Source organism: Hypanus sabinus, chromosome 16, assembly GCF_030144855.1.
Source record: "Hypanus sabinus isolate sHypSab1 chromosome 16, sHypSab1.hap1, whole genome shotgun sequence".
NCBI lineage: Eukaryota > Metazoa > Chordata > Chondrichthyes > Myliobatiformes > Dasyatidae > Hypanus > Hypanus sabinus.
In genome coordinates, this window is record NC_082721.1 from 23,489,291 (window position 1) to 23,510,025 (window position 20,735).

General features: G+C 43.3%; 1 protein-coding gene and 1 long non-coding RNA gene across 3 annotated transcripts in view; one reads left to right on the forward strand and one right to left on the reverse strand.

Moving 5' to 3' along the window:
* The first annotated feature begins 2,313 nt into the window (after positions 1 to 2,313).
* The window catches only part of cers1 (ceramide synthase 1), a 59,220-nt gene continuing 40,798 nt past the window's right edge, over positions 2,314 to 20,735 (forward strand). The window contains exons 1-2 of one of the 2 annotated variants that reach the window (XM_059991282.1): positions 2,314 to 2,441; positions 9,624 to 10,084. In XM_059991282.1, the coding sequence (XP_059847265.1) occupies positions 9,854 to 10,084 (231 nt within the window). In that variant the 5' untranslated portion in view covers positions 2,314 to 2,441; positions 9,624 to 9,853. Of the gene's footprint in view, positions 2,442 to 9,184; positions 10,085 to 20,735 lie in introns of those variants that run through there. The other variant, XM_059991283.1, reaches the window with a different exon arrangement.
* LOC132406080 (uncharacterized) overlaps positions 10,079 to 20,735 on the reverse strand; it is a 55,987-nt gene continuing 45,330 nt past the window's right edge. The window contains exons 4-5 of the long non-coding RNA XR_009516058.1: positions 13,250 to 13,383; positions 10,079 to 10,213 (exon numbers count right to left, since the gene is read on the reverse strand). This is a non-coding gene — a long non-coding RNA (uncharacterized LOC132406080). The remainder of the gene's footprint in view (positions 10,214 to 13,249; positions 13,384 to 20,735) is intronic.

Sequence of the window (20,735 nt, forward strand, 5' to 3'; positions counted from 1 at the left end):
GAGCAATTGCCAACTCTGACCTGCTGAACCTATATCCATCTGGTCTTCTGGGGTGCAAACAGATTGGGAACCCATCTATTTCTATAGCCATACCTATCTATACCCCATCTAAAGACCGTTTGATAGCCTTTCAGCAAGTATTCACAAGGATGCCCATTAAACCTGGGCTGTTGACTAAACATTCCACTGGCTGCCATGCGGGCCCTGTGGTAACGCAGTGCTATTACAGCTTGGGGGCGTTGGAGTTTGAAGTTCAATTCTGGCATCCTTTGTAAAGAGGTTGTATGTCTTCATTGTGGAATGTGTGGGTTTTCCCCTGATGCTCAAGTTTCTTCCCACAGTCCAAATACTTGCTGGATGGGTTAGTCAGTCATTGTAAATTGTTAAAGGGTTAAATTAGGGTTGTCGAGGGTTGCTGGGTCAGTGCAGCTTGAAGAGCCTACTCTACACTGTATCATAAATAAAGTCTCTGCGACAGAGAAATATAACTTTCCTCTAGGATCTAGGTAGATTTTTAAATTTAAAAAAGCTTTTACTTGGAGATGTAGTTCAGAACAGGCTCCACCATCCCAACAAGCCACACTGCTCAACAACCCACTTACTTAACCCCAGCCTAATCACAGGACAATTTACAGTGACCATTTAACCTACTAACCAGTATGTCTTTGGACTGTGGGACGAGCTCCCGGAGGAAACCCACAGTGTCACCAGGAGGAATGAATAAACTCCATACAGATGACATTGAACTTGAACACTGAACTCCAAAGCTCCAAGCTAAAATAGCATTGCCCTGACCGCTAGGCTACCACGGCACCCCCACTGCACTACTGCGATTTGCCAGTAACGTCTGCCCATCAACTCACTCCTTGCCTGGTTCCACCTATCACCTGCCAGCTCTCACTTCAACCCTGCCCCCTCCCCTACTTCATTTGTGCTAGCTCTCCTGTGGCAGCATCTTGACTTAAGACATCACCTATCCTTCAGTCTCTGTGGATGCTGCCTGACCTACTGAGTTCCATTTGGGACTTGTAAGGCGGTAGTGGTGAGATGATGATGATGTGCGTTTAACTTGGCACATTGCTGGTTTACCAAATGTAGAGGAGGCCAAAGATAATTTTAAGTTCAGAGTTCAGTCATTTCACTTTCCCTTGGTGACCAATGCCATGGACTTCCTAACAAGATGGATACAATTCCAGAGGTCAGGTTATGAATTCATAACTTCTAACTTGGTTTTTGATGGCCAGTGGCATACACTCATCCTAATCAAACATTGTTTCCACTATTAGATTATCCTCTTCACCTCTGCTACCAAGGACTATACTGACAAATTGCTAGATATATTGGATCCACAAAGGCGGATTATCAGGCAAGTTAATTCTAGCTGTCCAGGCAGGCTTATCTAGTGCTTGCCTGAGGTAAGCTATATTGCATCAAAGGTGCTTGCCCAGATAACGCATGTAATTGTGGGGATGTTGTATTGAAAATGTTTGTGATGAATGCTTTGGCTCCAACTAAGGAGTTCAACCATTATTATTGTTAATTTTTTTACGCAATATTGTATTTGTCAACGTGCAGCAGAGAGCTGGTTTGTAAATCTGGCATGGTCAAAGGATGTAGGGAATAGAGGGTGGAGCACTTATGAGAAGGAAGTGGGTCAGGTGGCAGAAAAGGAGTGCCGGGGTGGGGGCTCGGTGGGTGGTGCAGGTGTAGACACACCCAGCTCCGAGACAGCAGGCAAGGCCATTTGATTCCAAATTGTTCTACTGAACATTACAGAATGTCTCTGGTGCTTCCCACTCCCTTGCCCTTTTCCCCAACCGTGATTCCCCTCTCCCTGTCCCCTTCCCACTCTCAGTCCACAATAGAGACCCATATCAGAATCAGGTTTATCATCACTCACACATGTCGTGAAATTTGTCTTTTGCAGCAGCAATACATAAAACTACAGTACTGTGCAAAAGTCTTAGACACCCTGGATATATTATGTGCCTAAGACTTTTGCAAGATACTGTAAATGTGAAAGATCCTGTGAAGATATTTTCTGCAGGATGAATAAGAATCCCTCTCTGGTGTTATGTCAGCTCTCGCTCAATATCATGGAAATAAGACTACGTAGGCATTTCCACACAGTTATTTGGCCTCTTTATTCCTAATACCACGATGTGATTATATTAAGTTGGCTGACAGGTGCATTGGGATAAAAGAAGTTTTAGAACAATGAGTTTCTTGCTTCCTCCACCCCACACCTCTCCTTTTTCTTTTTTGGTTTGAATTGAATCCAAGTCCCTATTAAGTGAAACTGAGTTTGTTGCAGGCATCGTCTGTATCGGAAACACTGCATCTGCATCATGGGCAACTACGTCAGGGAGCTGATGGTCCTCAGAAGGGATCTGTCAAAGACGGTTTTTGTAGACAGTTCCCCCGAAGCTTTAGCTGGCCAGGTGAGACAGGAAATTTGACGTTCTATCATAACGTATTAGAGTGAGGGTGGGGGTTGAATTGGTGATGGTTTTGTGATATTGAGCAGCATGTCCAGTATCACCCTCAGTGAAATTAGTCTTAAACGCGCTCTCCCCATGGCTTGCTGACAGGATGTGGCTGTTCCAAATTTATTTCCACCCCTGTGGACAGCTAGAGCGATGAATCAGTTTGTCACGTGTATTCCTTCCACCCTTACTGTTATTCTACAGTTGGCCCTGCATTAATGAAGTCTTTGGGGCTGAGGGGAATGAAGGGCATTGTGGGGGGGGGGGGTGGTTAAGCCTTCTCGGTGTAAGACTTTGCTCTGCTGATTCCAGGTGAGAATGATTTGGACGTTGTGGAACTCAAGTGCAGCTTGTGTCAGTCTTGAGTGAGTCAGTGGGTGTAACTGGACCAGAAGTGGGGAAGGCGAGGGATAAACCACCATTTCCCACTAGCATTGTCGGCCTAATAGCTCCCTCTCTGGATAAATTGAGTGTGGTTTGCCGTGAATCCTCGGTATTTAATCAGCCCTTTGACTTGGTCTGAATGGCCCTTGAGGTACGTGGGGACAATAGATGCTAATGACAGAGACAGAGGGTGTCCTCTCAATGTGAACTAACCTTAACTGTAGTTAAGTCCTATTTAAACCAACAGTCCCCTTTCATAAGGTGAGCCTTTTGGAAACGTATTTGGTGCGAATTGCTTTGGGCGCAGATTTGAGGTTTAGCAGTCCTCAAGATTTGTCATTTGTTTTGCATCCAAAAACTAATTTGACCCAACTCAAGATACCAGTATGTGACAGTACCAAACCACGATGGTAGAACAGCTACAGTTGTTACAAACAATATTAATTTAGCAAGTAGCATGGGGGGGCAGGGTGTGACACAGCCGTGTAACAGTTAATGTAACACTATTACAGCAGTAGTGACCCTGGTTCAATTCCACCACTTCCTGTAAGGAGATTGTATGTTTCATGTTCACATGGACTCCTTCTGCTCCGGTTTCCTCCCGCATTCCAAGTACCTACAATTTAGTAGGTTAATGGGTCACGTGTAATTTGATGGTGTGGGCTTATCGGCCAGGAAGTGACTGTTGCTGTTCCATGTCTCTAAACAATAAATAAACAAAAAATAAGTTGCCTCCAGTACTTGGGAACAATGTCTGTCAAAGGTACACCACTGTACTGCCAGCCTGCTCCACAATATATTAGAGGTTCCCCCTTTTGGTGACATTTCCTTCTAAAGTTCAAAGTAAAATATATTATCAGAGTACCTGCATGTCACCACATATAACCCTGAGATTCGTTTGCCTGTGAGCATACACAGCAAATCGGTGAACAGTAACTGTAAATGGGATCAATAAAAGAGCAAGAACACAGAAGATGACAAACTATGCAAATATAAATAAATAGCAATAAATAATGAGAACATGAAATAACAAGAGAGTCCTTAAAGTGAGATCATTGGTTGTGGGAACATCTCAACAGATGAATGTAATTATCCTCTTTAGTTCAAGAGTGTGATGCTTGAACCCAGTGGTGTGTGCTTGTGTGTGATCTCCCTCTCTGACCAACACTTCATACATGTTTTCTTGATCTTGAATGCTAACAGAGTCTCCTGAAGAACATTGCATCTGGTTACTCTTTTAAAAAAATAAAAATAAAAATAAGAATAAATAAAAAAAATTCGCCTGTTCATCAGTAGTTATGTTCCTTTTGCAGATTGAACTTGATTGCCTTGTTTGCTGTTTGCAGATCGAGCTGTTCTTTTGGGGGGGGGGGTGCAGGATGCCTCACTCTAATTGTCTTGCATCCTGTCATAACTTTGATTCAGAGAACAAGAGATTCCGCAGATGCTGAAAATCTTAAGCAATTCACACAAAACACTGGAGGAACTCAGCAAGTCAGGCAGCACTTATGGAGAGGAATAAGCAGTTGATATTTTGGACCTAAATCCTTCATCAGAATTCAGAGACATTGTCCTTTGGATATTTCAACCCCCTTTTGATTCTCTAGTTGTTGTGGCAGAATTAGAGAGAACCAACCTGGAGATCAAGGACGATTTACCTCCATTCTTGTCTTGAGTTCTGAAGCTACTGGCAATCCCAATGGATGTTGAGACATTCCTCCACTGGGTGAGGAGCTGTTCGCTCCCTTAAAGATGGGAAGCTTGAAGTGGTGCACTCCCTCTGTTGCTTAATCAGGTCCTTAGTTTGTTTCCAGTGCAAGAAATCAAAGTTCCCAACTTCATACTGATTTTGCTAAGCCAAAGGTTCCCTGGACTGGAAGGCTGTTGCCTTTCTTCACAAAGGCTTCGGGCATACCCTTCAATCTTTTCAACCGTGTACCTGGAAATTTCTGCCCACAACAGAGCCTGAAATAGTCAATTTCTTAATTAGCGTTTTGCTCCTAATTTGAATCCCAGCACTCATTAAGATATCCCTGGTGGACTTAAAGTACATGTTATATTCCTGGCTGATTCCAACATAACCCCACAGTCTCAACCTGGTGATCTACACCATCTGCATGTTTTAAATATAGTTCTTTGTAATTGTCTTTGTAAATATAAACTTTGTAATTGGCATTTTTTATATAACTGACCATTGTATGTACATTGCTTTTCAACTTGATGTCACATTATTTCTCTTTTTACAGTCCTTAATGCTGTGATGGGAGTATAGTTTCAAGCACCAGTATCCACCCAACACTCTAAAGATGGGCTTAGGCAATATAAATAAGTATTTTAGCTGCCATTTAAAACCTTCACTGGATTAGCATATTTGAATTAGATTCTAAATATATAAGTTTTATTTCAGAATTGTACTTTAAAATGTTTCTTGCAACTACTGAGTATTTCTGATCAAAATCTCAAGCCCCTCATTTTTATTTTATTTTACTTTTGCTTGGGTTAGATAATTGGCCCACTTTAGGATGGGCAGTGTTGCTATAAAGAATAAATAATTAGAAGGGGTGTAAATGGGGACTACAGGTGGAAAGAGGAGATGGAAAGGAACTTTTAAGGGTGAAATTATATGCACAATTTTAGATGTGTGTCTCTGTAGTCCAGTTGAAGTTATTATTTGACCCATGGGAATCCTGAGCAAATTCTATTTATTACCCTGGCTACCCTAATGCACAATATAGGAGAAAGAATAGTGATATTCTGGCATCTGATTTAATAGAGCAATCTCTACAAAAATAATTCTGCTTTTGAAATGTGCTTCCTGTAAGCATTGCCAATCTGTGGGTGTGCTTCAGAAACATTTATTTTCTTCTCCAAGAGTGCAAATGGGATTCAGATCAAAAGCTGGTCCAAGAACCCAAGAGACCAGGAGCTCCGCAAACTCATTCCGTTTTTGCAGAAACTGGCACAGCTGGTAAGTGTTAGTGGGAATCCAAGACTAATTTTTCTGCTCTCTAGCCTTCTGTACATCCTAGAATTTAGTTGCTCCATTGCAGATGGCTGTGCTTTTAGCTGCCAAGGCTCAACTCTCCAGGATTCCTTTCTAAATCCTTCCTCTTGTTGGCTTAGAATCATGCCTTCATCCAAATCTCTCCTGGTATATCTGTCTTAAAATCAAATTTTAATTCTAATGTTTTTGTAAAGAGCCTTGGGACATCTTGCTGTGTTGAAAGGTACAATATAAACTATTGTTTCTCTAATACACTGAACCTTAATTGGGTAAATTAAAGATTTATTGACCATCATTGCAAGTTTGACCCTTATTCAGTCTGTACAAAGTACGAATCATTTTTGTTTTTTTTTGTAGGATGATGTCCGGCCAGTGATTCAGATGAACCGTAAATTCAACAGACCAAACACAGAGGTCCAAATGGAGTGCTGACTTTGAAGGAAAGGCTGACTCCAATAAGGCCAATTGTCATCTACCCCCCCAACTAAAGTTGTATAATCAGCACTAAAAACCATGTTCCCCATTTCATACTGATGTTGTCAGAGAATAACTTAAAACTCTTGCCTGCAAACTTGCAACATCTTGTCTCACCTTCTAATTGTTATGCTAGGGCAGTCATTTTATTGCAGTGGAAATGCTTACTACTCAGTTCATTGCCTGTATCCTTTCAGGTTCATTTTCTATCACTTTTATTCATAATTTACAAATAAAGGATACCATATTAATGTGTATCACAAAAGAAATTGATTTTTCTTAGATTGTTAAATGTTCTATTTGAACCTAAGTGATTTGGATAATGTGGAAGTTTAAGTAACTGATTACTTGTTGGATCATAATAGACCCTTGAGGCCACATTGCATGCAAATCATGACTTGGTTTAAGCTCTGATCAAAAGCGAAAGGGCCAAAGCCACAAGGAGTTGATTCTGACTGACTTAGAAACTGACTATGGGCTCAGGCAGAGGATCTGGGAAAAGGAATTCAATTATCTGTCCAGACAACTTCCTCCTTGTCCTAAGAAATTGGTCTTTGTTGATCAATGGTTTTGGGGCCGAAGACAACATTGATGGAGGTGGTTGAGAGTATCTCGATAATATGGTCATTGTGTATTTTGAATTTGTCATTTTTTTTTTGTGTGGAAAAGACAAGTTCCCACATTGGCAGGTAGATGCTGGTGTTGTAGTTGTGCTGGATCACCTGAGCAGGCCATTTTGGCCTTTTGCTCTATCCAGTGCTCTCTACTATTTCCTGTTGGATGTAGAATGAATCAGATTGGTTGAAGACTGGCTTTTATGGAGAGCAATTGAATTAGAGTTAAGTTAGTTAAGAACAGGAAATGCTAGGGATACTCGGCAGGACATGCAGTTGCCGGAGAGAAAAATGTTTGACATTTCAATTCGGTGATGATCTAACAGAATTTTTTTTTAAGAATCTCGTTTGTGCAATAGGGACAGGCCCTTCAGCCAAATTTGTACTTGCTGACCATTTGAATTCCTGAGCTTCCAGTATCTGCAGCATTATCCTTTACATTAGTTTTAAGACACAGATACTACATCTTTACTGAACATCCCCATTCATTACTGCTACTGGATGCTTGCTCCAAAAATGGCCACAACTGTTCAGATTTAGTGAACTGCAGGCTAAGCAACTCCATTGGCTGTAATAAACTTAAGGAAATACTCAGGAGGTTGGGTAGCATCCGTGGAGAGAGAAACAATATTTGAGCTTGATCACTTTTTATCAAAACTGGGGGGAGGGGAAGAATATAAATCAAACGTGCTTTAACAAGAGATTCTCTAGATGCTGGAAATCCAGACTCCTCACACTCTCACACTCTCACACTCTCACACTCTCACACTCTCACACTCTCACACTCTCACACTCTCACACTCTCACACTCTCACACTCTCACACTCTCACACTCTCACACTCTCACACTCTCACACTCTCACACTCTCACACTCTCACACTCTCACACTCTCACACTCTCACACTCTCACACTCTCACACTCTCACACTCTCACACTCTCACACTCTCACACTCTCACACTCTCTGTGTCAAACAAGTTTTAAATTGTGAAGAAATGTGTGCGGTGGAAAGCACAAGAGGGCAGAGAAGAGGATGTGTAGTCGTGTTAGCTGAAGGATAAACAACGAAAGATATAGTGGAGATATATAAATAAGAAACAAAATCTAAAAGAAATGGAAGTAGGGGTCAGGGCACAAAGGGTTACAGGAAGAAGGCAGGAGATTAGGGTTGAAAGGTGAACTGGATCAGCCATGATGACAACACACACAAAATGCTGGTGGAACGCAGCAGGCCGGGCAACATTTATAGGGAGAAGTACATTTGTCGTTTTGGGTCAAGACCCTTCATCAGAACTAATGGTAAAAAGAGGTAGTAAGAGATTTGAAAGTGAGGGGGAGATCTGAAATGATAGAAGACAGGAGGGGGAGGGATGAAGCTAAGAGCTGGGAAGTTCATTGGCAAAAGAGATACAAGGTTAGAGAAGGGGGAGTATCATAGGACGGAAGGCCTTGGAAGAAAGGGGGAGGGGAGCACCAGAGGAAGATGAAAAACTTCATTTTGGGTCTCCTCCTCCCCCACCCACTTTCAAATCTCCTACTATCTCTTTCTTCCATTAGTCCTGATGAAGGGCCTCGGCCTGAAACGTTGACTGTACTTCTCCCTATAGATGCTGCCTGGCCTGCTGCATTCCACCGGCATTTTGTGTGTGTTGCTTCAAATTCCAGCATCTGCAGATTTCCTCGTGTCAGCCACGATGAAATGGCGGAGCAGACTCGATGGGCCAAATGGCCTAATTCTGCTCCTATATCTTATGGTCTAAACTGAAACTGTGAAATAAAAGAGCACAGTGGCCCGTTCTCTAAAATTAACGAATTTAGCGCTGAGGCTGGAAGGTTATAATGCATCAATTTCTGAAGATGAGATGCTTTAATCGGAGCTTTGGGTGATTTAGCATTTGCGGTATTCTGTATTGATCGCAAAGGATTTCAGAATGGCTAGAGAAACTAAATGAGTTTCAGCCGTTTTGCTTGCCCACGCTTGGCCGGTAGCTCCTATTGCCCGCGTCCTCCACCCTTCTGTGAAACTGCCGCAGGGTCGGGCGCCTGCGCCGCTTTGATCGCGACCCAGGACTGTCTTCAAGATCTCGGCGCAGTTTTCACGCTGCCCACGCAGCGTGACTGCAGTCACTGGCTTCCATGAATGGAGTATTCCCCCCGCTGCCCTCATCCGCAGCGATGTGACGCATGCATTAAGATCGCCAATACTTTATATCAATTGAGAATTCCTCGGATCTTGACCTTTCAATGTAACAATTATTTAAGTGCGGGAGAGGGCGGAAATGAGGAGATACGGCAAAGGCTGTATATTGAAGAGTCACGTGGATCGCTCTTCCCCATTGTGGGAGGGTCTTTTTGCCGTCCGAACGTGATCAGACTGCTAAGAGAGAGTCATTCTGTTTTTCCCGTTTTAAAAAAACGTGACCAGCCTGTGAACACTAGATTGTCGCTTGCTATTGCGATGCGTCCGTGCACTGCAGGAGGAGGACGGGATCACAGGCAGAAACCGACCCCGGAGCAGGTGAAATTGGCAAGAAACTGCAGCGGGAGACGAGCAGTCTCAAAACTCCGCTGTAATCTCTGCTGCTGAAAACCCGAAGCGACACTCTTCTGTCATTAATGAATATTTAATAAAGCGGGGATCTCTCGGCCCTATTTAAACAGACCAGTATGGGCATTCGGATCGTCAGATACAAAGACAGCGAGAACAGGACTTGATGCACGTAACAATTAACTACAAACCGCAACATTGGCGCGAATAAGGAATATTGCGTGAAGGCGACTGGGAATTGGACGCATTACTTCAATTTCAACCAAATATCTCCTGCTGACCAGTGAGGGTCTTGTTTCCTCTGTTTCTGGGATTAATAACTGAGTTTTTAATCGATTACTAGATGCAGGCGATCAGCATGGTAGAGCCGATGCCTAGTTATGGCGAGATGCTGTTTAAAAGCTTCTCCTGTATGAACACTGCGATAGCGGAGTGCAAGGACTGCGGGCTGGAGCTCTGCAAGCGGACCCTGTTGGAAAACGCCTCCCTCACAACTACCGAGGGGCTTCTGTTCCTCGTCTGTGCCGTGGGATGGACCCTCCTCCGCAAGGCTGCCTCACGTTATCTTTTCCAGGTCAGTGAGCGAGTGGGTGTTTGTGTCGCTGACGTTAAGGTGTCAAGACGGTGCGAGCCGCTCACTTAGATTGCAAGATGGTTCATATTAGAATTCTGAGCCGCAATGGAAACGGCGGTCTCGGGGGATCTGTAGAATGAGAAATAAAAGTAACGATTCCACTCGATGACATTTCATCAGATAGCGACCTGAAACGTTTAGTTTATTTCTCCCCGCAGAGACGCTGCCGAGTATTTACAACACGTCTGTTTAATTTCAGCGTGCAGCATCTTTTCATTCATATTACAAATACGGACGATATGAGTTTAATCAATTTACCCTGACATTAGTGGCAAGAGAACAAGAAAGGGAGCTCTTTTGCGTGTGTGCAATACGTTGAAGTATTTGTGGTTCAGTGGGTAATTTGACGCGTATAAGCCAGTGCTTTATCTGGGTGGTTTTAATGGCCCACTTATGATCGATGGAATGCTTGTCAAGACGCCCACTGAACATTTTTATCCAGATCGAGCTAAAATTCCCCTCATAGCCTCTCAGTTAGTTAATAAATTTATGTGTCTTTATTTTAAAAATTGACATACAAGTCCAAGTATCAGGTTGGGATTGTTCCTGCCTCTCATTCATAATGCCCCCCCCCCCCACACTCCAGCCCTGAGACTGATGATCTGCAACTTCTATAAGACCTCAAAGTTCAAAGCAAATTTATTATCAAAGTACACGTATGTCACCATATACAGCTCCCTAAGATTCAGTTTCTTGTGGGCATTCATTGTAAGTGCAAAGAAACACCATCGAACCAATGAAAGACTGCACACCACAAGAGAAACAACAAATGTACACAAGACAATACAAAGGGAAAAAAGTTAGTCACCTCAACTCTCCCACTATAGGAAACATTCTCCCCATGTCCAGTCTATATAGGTTTTCAATATTCAATAGGTTTCAATGTGATCTCTTCCCTCACCCCCACCTCCATTCTAAACACTGGTGGGTGCAGGTCCAGAACCATCAGACACTTCTCATACATTCAATCCTGGTATATCTTCAATGTCAGCACATCCTTTCTTAGACAGGGGGCTTGCAATACTCCAAAGGTGGTCTGTCCAACACCTTAAAGTTTCAGCATTACACCTTTGTTTTTATAATCTAGTCCTCTTGAAATATGCAAATGTTCTATTTGCCTTCTTACCACCAACTCAGCCTGCAAGTTAACATAGAAACATAAACCTCCATCACAATACAGGCCCTTCGGCCCACTAAGTTATGCCGAACACGTCCCTACCTTAGAAATTACTAGGCTTACCTAAGGCCCTCTATTTTACTAAGCTCCATGTACCTATCTAAAAGCCTTTTAAAAGACCCTATCATTATCCGCCTCCACCACCGTTGCCGGCAGCCCATTCCACACACTCACCACTCTGAGGAAAAAAAAAATTAGCCCTGACATCTCCTCTGTACCTACTTCCCAGCACCTTAAACCTGTGCTCTCTTGTGGCAACCATTTCAGACCTGGGAAAAAGCTGACTACCCTCACGATCAATGATTCTCATCATCTTGTACACCTCTATCAGGTCACCTCTCATCCTCCTTCGCTCCAAGGAGAAAAGGCCTTAAGGGAAACCTGCACAAGGACTCTCGATTCCTTTTGTGCCTCTGATTTTTGAATGTGCTCTCCATTTAGAAAATAGTCTGAGCCTGTATTCCTTCTACCAAAGTGCATGACTAAACACTTCTCAACACGGTCTTCCATCTGCCATGACATTCTGTAGACCCTCTGCTTCCTCAACACTACCTGCTCCTGCACCCATCTTTGTATCACCTGCAAACTTGGCTACAATACCATCAATTCTGTCATCCAGATCATTAACATTTAATGTGAAAAGTGGAGGCCCAATGCCAATCCCTCTAGTCAGCAGCAGCCAACCTGAAAAGTCCATCTTTAGTCCCTCTCTTTGCCTTCTACTAGTTGTCACTAATTGGTTATTGGTGCAATGACAATCTACTGTGCCCCATACTAGAAGACTATTGGACTATTGACCATTAATTCAAATCCCACCATGGTAGTTGGGGATTTGCAGTCAAGTAGTTAAATAGTAAAGAACTTTACATAAAAATGCCAGCCTCACTGTAATTAAATGCACAGCTACTGGATTGTTCTTAACTCAAATCTGGTTTGTTAATGGCCTTTGGGGAAGGATATCTTTATCTGGCTGCTGTCTATGAGGAGGTTGTATGTTCTTGCATGACTTATGTGGGTTTCCTCCCACATCCCAAAAAAGACATTCATCTGAGTAGTTTAATTATGTGGGTGTCATTCGGTTGCATGGGCTAGAAGGGCCTGTTACTGTGCTATATCTCTATATATTTTTTAAAACAAGTACAGCTTCAAGCCCACTAATGTTCCTCTCAGCTGTCTCCTCACTTGAAGGCAAGCAGGAGTGGACAATAATTACTGACATTGCCCCTAGTGTCCATACCCCAAAAAGGGGTGCATTCTCTTAAAAGATGCTATGGCTCCCAACTTACGGCAAGTGCTCCAGATTTTCTGGGATCTTGCTGTGCAGTGTGGTGATACAGAAGAGGTGGCCTGGTAGAGGACATTGTCATAAGGTGGGCGTTGGGAACGGACCCAAATGCAAGACACAGACACTGAAGTACTAGGGACAGGAGTAGGTGAGTCAAGAAAGCAAGGGAAGTGGGGAAGGACGACACTGGACAAGACACAGGCCCTGGACGAGACTGGGATACAGGGCCTGGGCTGGGACTGGCCTGGGAAAGTGGGACCTGGACAAGGACTCCGAGCCAGACACTGGACAGGGACCCGGAACCTGGGTCTCGACTCAGGCTCGGGCTCCGGATCCAGGCGAGGACAAGACATGGCAAGGCAACGGGACTGGACATGGGGACAGGACGTGGGACTCCAGGGCTGGATGAGGACATGAAGCTCAGACTTGGTCTTGGGAGACAGGAACAGGAACGCAGAGCCTTGGTCACAGACTGGAACCTCCTCGGAGCCTCTGACCCAGACTGGTCTTGACTCGGAGCTTGAGACTTGACAAACAATGACAGTCCATTTGAGTAGCGGCAAATGGCCTGCCTACTGAGCTGGATATGAGACGACAAAACAACCACAGTCCACTCAAGGTAGTGGCAAACGGCTGGACCTACCTGGTGAAGGTGAGGACACAAAGAGACGGTTCCAAAACAACGAAAGACGGTTCCTTATCTGGACACAGCAAGGCTCTGGCCTTGCTCCAGTGGTAGAACTTGAGGGTAGCAGGCGAGACTGCAGGTGTGTGTTGCTGAAAGAAGGGGAAGGGAACAGTCCAGCGTCAGGGTAACAGCAAAGACGACTTGTCTTACCCAACAGAGGCAAGGACAGGGAGGGACCGATCCAACCGCAGGGTAACAACAAAGACAGCCTGACTTACTCCACAGGGCCAAGGACAGGATACTGACAAGACAAACCTCACAGAGGCGAGGACAGGATACTGACAAGACAAACCAGCACCTACACTCGAACCCAGGGCCACTTATATTCCCGGCCCCAAGACAAGAATCAGGTGCCTATGATTAAGCCCAAATGAAACAAGGGACAGCCGGAAGACCTGGAGTCTGGAGTCCACGGACCAGACTGTAAACCGGAACACAGACTTTACAGACTGGACCATGACAGACATTGTCTGACTGGTGTCAAGTGTGAGGCTTGTCCTCATCAGGGATCAACTTTAATTGACATATACATTTAAAAGTATTAGGAATTTGCTGTGGTGTGTTGGTCAGGGCATGACATACAACAAAAAAAACCAAAAAATAATTGTATGTAAATAAAAACAAGCTAAAAGTTTGAGGTTAAAGGATGGATATTGAATAACGTGCATAAATAAATAACAGCAGGCACTTACAATGTAAATAACATTATTTTAAAAGTGGTTTAAAGTGTCCACAGTGCAGCGAAAGAATTAATAGATAGATGGGGATGGGGGAGGCTTACCAGAACAGTTAATCAGATCTTCTGGGAGAAGAAACTTTTAAGATGATGTGAAGCTTTTGTTTGAATAGCTCTATAGTGCTTTTCAGAAGGGAGCTTTTAGAAAATGCAGTTTGCAGGGCGGGTAGTGTCTACACTTGGTATACTTAAGTGAAAATGTCGACACTGGCTGCAAGTCTTAGGCAGCACAGTAGCATTGTTGTTAGCATGACGCTTTACGGTATCAGCAACCCGGGTTCAATTTCCACTGCTGCTTGTACTGTCTCCCCTTGACCATGTGGGTTTCCTCTGCCCGCTCCAGTTTCCTCCCACAGTCCAATGACTTACCTGTGGTAGGTTAATTGGGCATTGTAACTTTTCTTGTGCTAGGATTAAATCAGGGGATTGCTGGGCAGTGCACCTTGAAGGGCCTATTCCACACTGTGGCTCAATAAATAAATTTTTAAAAGTCCAATACCTGAGTGGTGAGCTTCGTCTCCTTACTGCTGCTGAGATACTGGGGTTTGGTTAGAGATTTTGAGAAAAAAAGTGTTAAAGCAATGATAAGTGTTAAAAATGTAAAATTAAGTGTTAAAACACATGAACTAGCTGTTGAGTAAAATCCATAAATATACCATGATAAATCTTGCTGTTCAGTGCACAGTATTGACACTCCAGAACCATGGAAGTCCAGACTTCACATTTAGGTCAGAACGTCCTGTAGTTATGAAAGGCTCCATATGAATATAACTTGTTTTGCACTTTCACCACCTGTTCTATGCTGAAAAAATAACCCGAATTATATGAATGGCTAACCATCAATGTCAAATCCTCCTTCTCCTATAAGTGAAAGTTGGCTTTGCCAAACTAATAAATGGGCTTGGCTGGGTACAAAAGAATTTCCAGCCGCTCGGTTCAGTTTCTTCCGTCACAATCCGGTGAGCCCAGGGGTGGAGATAGTGGGCAGATGTGCACACATCTGCCCTCTGGTGGATAGCTGAATTTCATGCTGGAGTGTGCAGGTGCGACAGGCAAGGACTGCTGGCTAGCAGCCAGCATGTTCCTGGGGACTGTTTTCAACAAAATTTCCTTAAATAGCATAAAGGTCACTGACCTGAAACATTAAGGCCTTTTCTCCCACTTGGCATTAATGCCACTTGACCTATCGAGTGTTACAAATATTTTTTTCGTCTAAGTTTTAGTGCCTGCTGACTTGCTCTGTGCCAGATGCAGGGTTGTGGGCAGCTTTGTGATTGCATCATGGCCTCACTTTGAAAGTCAGTAGACTTTAGGGGATATGATAAATGGTATCATATTTCTTCTCCGCAAATGTATACCAGAGTACCAATTGAGGTAACGCCGAATGACTGCATCACCACTAATTGAAAAGGTTGCAGTATCTGGATGCTAGTTGTGGGATTTACCTCTGAGCAAATTGGCCATCACGTTTCCATGCTTTTATACAATAACACACTGACGGTGACTAGATTTTGCTACTTTGTTACAAGGACTACAGAAATACATTGTTGGCAATAGAATGGGTCAGGATCATCAATGCAATTATGAATGGTTCTATATAAGAAAGTTTATTCTTTCACCTTCCTTCCTGCATAGACAAAAAGATCCACAAATTTTCCACTTGGTGATCACCATCTTTCCCACTCCTGGTAATATCCCAAACACTGTCCTTCTCTACATTCTAAAAGATCTACAATGATAACAGAAAATTTGTATCAAAATTCGAAGTACAATTATTATCAAAGTATGTATACTATATACAACCATAAGATTTGTCTCCTTACAGGCAGGTACAAAACAAAGAAACCCCATCGATCCCATTTAAAAAGGCTGTCAAACACCCATATACTAAACAAAAATAGTAAAGTAAGCAAATAACATTCAGAAGTGAAGTTCATGAAAGTGAGTTCACAGCCATCAACCAAGTCAACATTGCAGCCAGTCCAGGAACCTGTTAGTTGCAGGACGTAGCGTCTGCTGGGCCCAGAGATGAGTAAACCTCGCCGAGCAGTGAGCTGAACACCAGTCCACCCCCCGGACCCTGGACCCCTGACCTTTTCAATCTGGCCCAGAGCGTAAATAGACTAAACATCAAGTTATTCCTTGCTCTCTGACCCAGGCCCTGCTGCTTCTTGGGCCCAGACCCCATCATCTGATTCAGCCCATTTCCAACCTTTCTGTTCTGGCCCTGTGCTTAAATCGATCAATCATCGGCTTGCTCCCAGTCTTGGCCCAGGCCCCACCACCTCAATTCTGCCTCGCCCCACTTCTGCTGCTTTGAATCGGCTCCAAGTTTGCCAAACGTTGGCTTGTTCCTCGTTCTCGGACCTGGGTCTTGCCGCCTTGATTCGGATGCCAGAAATCTGAGATAAAAACAAAATGTGGGAAGTACTGTGTTGTAATATTCTCTGTTCTTTGTTTCCATGGAAACTTTCTCTCAAGCATCTAGATTGGAAACCTATCGAATGTTGGAAAGCCTCGATAAAGAGGATGTTTCCTATGGTGGGGGAGTCTACGACCAGAGGACACAGCCTCAGAATAGAGGGACGTCCATTTAGAACGGCGATGAGGAGGAATTTCTTTAGCCTGAGAGTGGTGGATCTGTGGAATTCTTTGCCACAGGCGGCTGTGGAGTCCAAGTCATTGGATGTATTTAAGGCAGAGGTTGATAGGTTCTTGATGAGTCAGGACATAAAGGGTTATGGGGAGAAGGCGTGAGACTGGAGCTGAGAGGGAAATGGATCAGCTATGATCAAATGGCAGAGCAGACTCGATGGATCAAATGGCCTAATTCTGCTCCTATTTTTTTTACAAATACTCAGCAGGTCAGGCAGCATCTTCAGGAAGAGAAACAGAATAAATAGCTCAAGATGAAGGCCCTTTGTCAGAACTAGGAAGCTTGTTAAGTTGCAGGAAGGCTGGATGTTTCTTATAGGGTGTCATTGGGGTGACCATGGGGATAAACTGTAAACAAAGTTATCTATTTAGTGACTGAATAGAAACAGTTAGAGAGTGAGAACAGGGACAAAAGAATGTAGGGGTTTGCAAAATTCAGAGTAGAATGTGGTTATATTAGTACATATCAGGGGCATACCTTATCCCCATTGTCCAGGCAGCTTAAGATTCATTTGTCTCCCTTCCAAGTTTTGCCAAAGAATTTTTGACTTGAAATATTACGTCTGCTTCTTCTCGCACAAATATGGTGTCACCTGCCAAGTATTTTGGTCATCTTTCTGCTTTGATTTCCCACCAGAATGCACATTAAGGACAAACAAGATGAAGAAGAGGCCTGATCATGATGTTTGAAACAGTGAGATACTCAAAACTGATAATTGTCTGGAACCTGCAGTAGGCCATGAGGCCCAGCCTCCTCTTACTCTTTGACTGATCCTATCTACATCAACAGAGAACAGTACAGCACAGTAACAGGCCATTCAGCCCACAACGGTGCTCAGCCAGCTAAAAAGCAAATCAAAAACACCTAAACTCAAATTCCTCCTACCTACCCAATGTCCATATCTCCCCATTTTCCTTACGTGCATGCGCCTATCCAAGTAGCTCTTACAAGCCTCTAACGTATTTGCCTCCACCACCAGACCAAGCTACACGTTCCAGACATCCATGACTCTGAGTAAAAAAAAACTTGCCCCTCACATCCGCCTTGAGCCTTCCCACTCTCACCTTCAATGCATGCCCTCTGGTATTAGACATCACCACCTGATCTTTATTTCCCTCATCTTCACCCGCCTTAATACAATTTGTTGGTTCCAGGCTGATTCATTGTTGGAACATATAATTAGAAGATGTAAATTACAGATCATCACAAAAGAATCAAGGCTGGGGTCTTTCTTTAACCTAGAGGGCTTTGAAGAAAAAAAATGATTTTAAAACATGAAATGGAGAAACACTTTGGGGAAGTGTTTGAAATAACAAGGGCAGACAAGAATGGACAGGCACAATTTTCTTTGTAGTTCTTTTTGATGTGTTGAAATTAGCCGTTAGCAGCACACTGTGGTTGCAGTACGTGTGAGTTTGCAAATGTAGTGTAGTTTGTTACCAAGGTTACTCCCACAGCATGACTGTCCCTTGTGACAGCCCCCCCACCCCCCAAAGGACAAGCGCCAGTGTTTTCAGAATACCATCAGTTTTCTTTTGTGGTATCGCAATGTCTAATTTGTATCTGTGTTTGGTAGCTTCGGTTTGCTCTCACTTGATCAACAAGATGGATTTTTCCACTTGGTGAAACCTTGACGGCGCTGTGACAGTGAAGATCACGAGAGAGCTGCTCACCCCACTTCAGAGACCACAGGAAATCGACTGCAGCCTGAGCAGCATCACTCTCATTGAAAACGAATAGAAAGATTGGCAAATTTGCAGCCTTTCTTGTAATTTCTGCATGTCCCACTGTCTTTAGGTTCAATGAAACACCTCAAGGTCATTCTTGGAAATGGGGTAACCAAATAAATGCACAGAAAGCTCCCAAAAACATCAAAATGATAAAGACAAAAGAGAGACTGTTTTCCTGGTGGTCTTTGAATAATCCCACAGGAGTGTTTTGCATTAATCTGAGGAAGCCCTGATTAAGATGGCATCTTCAACAGCACAGCACTCCTCAGTACTGTCTGCATATGCCTCCGAAACGGGACAATTTTCTGACTCCAAAGCTACATTCATAAAAATAAATATTGAAATTTGATACTCAGGGCAGTGTTAATATTGTTTCCACTCCTATGGGTCCATGTTTGAGTTGTGGTATTGCTGAAGAAGTTTTTTTTTGCTAGGAGGTAGAAACGTTGTGGGAGTGCGGGACTGCTGAACTCAAGATCCCATTTGTAAATTGAAAACTCTGCTAGTGATCGGACTGATGAAGGGTCTCAGCCCTAAACGTCAACTGTACTCTTTTCCATAGATGCTGCCTGGCCTACTGAGTTCCTCCAGCATCTGCAGATTTTCTTGTTAGCGGTTGGTTAAGTTTAGTGACCTTTCTTGCTTTTAATGAAGACCAGATCAATTGTTTTATCCTCCTTTTAAAAATGGTTTCTGTCTCTCCAGGCAACTAGCTCCTTTTACGTCGAGACATTGTGACGCTGTTTGATCATGTACAGGAATACCCCCAGGAGAAAGGATGAAGAATATTCTGATCTGGTCATGGGTGTATTTCTGCAAATATATACAATGGATGTGCCACATGTGGGATATTAGAAAGAATATACAGTAGTATATTGAGCCTAGAAATACTGGACTGAAGAAAGGAATGCTAGATACTCCATTATACATCAGAGTGAGTGTCACACTGTCAGAGGTGTGCTTCTCCAAAGATCAGCTGTGCTATTATCGGCAATTAATCTCCGCCCAGCATCACGGATACAGATTCCCTGCTAATTTCAATCATTTTTGCTAATCAGATCTTGGGTGTAGATTGGCCACTGCATTTCTTGGATTATTTTAATGGCTTTAAAACACTTGGAGAAATCACGGAAGTCTCAATATAAATAATGTCATTTTAGAGTTTAGTCTACTCTTAAAACTACCGGGCTGTTGGCCAGAGGAGATGTACTCTGATAACATTCTAGGGTGGAGAATTCCAAAGAGTTACAACCCTCCTAACCTTTGTCCCCAATGGCCAAAACTCTGAGGATGTGTTTTCACTTCTAGCTTTTTCAACTAGAGACTACAGTCTATCTACATCAACCCTGTAATTCATGTCATAACCTTGTACACTCAGTGACACCTGTACAAATATATAAATCTCATGTAGCAACAAAGTGCATAAAAGCATGCCAAAATGATCAAGAGGTTCAGTTGTTGTTCAGAACAAGCATCAGAATGTGGAAGTACTGCGACCTAATTGACTTTGACTATGGAAACTGTATCTCGGAAACTGCTGATCTCCTAGTCTTTTCATGCACAGCAGTCTCCAGAGTTTACAGAAAATTTGGGATAAAAACAGAATAGCACCCAGAGAGTGGCAGTTCTCTGGAGGGAAATGGCTTGTTAATAGGGGAGATCAGTGAAGAATAGCCAGATTGTTTCAAGCTGTTAGGAAGGTGACACTAATTCAAATAACACGGTGGTGTGCCGAAGAGCATCTCTGAATATCGAACCTTAAAGTGGTTGGTCTACAGCAACAAAGACCACAAACTTACACCCAGTGGCCACTTTATTAGGTACAGATGGAACCTTATAAAGTGGCCACTAAGGGTATATTCACTGGAAGCAGCCTGTCACTTGGAAAAAGATCTATATATTCTCATTCTCCTTTTCTTGTACTTGGCTCAGTCCTCCATTCATATGATGTTACCCACAACCTGTGAATATGTTACCTTTAACGTGGCACCTTATTAATTGTGATTTGAAAATCCGAGTAGATCGTGTCCACTAATGCTTTATGGGGCCAGCAATCATCAATCAGGTTGAAATTCCCTTTGCTGCCTGAAAGGAGTGTGTACATTCTCCCCATGACTGTGTGGATTTCTCCCGGGTGCTTCAGTTCCCTTCCACATTCCAAAGATGTACGGTTAGGGTTAGTGAGCCGCGGGCGTGCTGTGTTGGCGCTGGAACCACAGCAACGCTCGTGGGCTTTCCCCAGCACAATCTTCAGACTGTGTTGGTCATCAATACAAATGACGCCTTTTCAAAGCTTTTCAATGCCTTTGAAAATGTCTG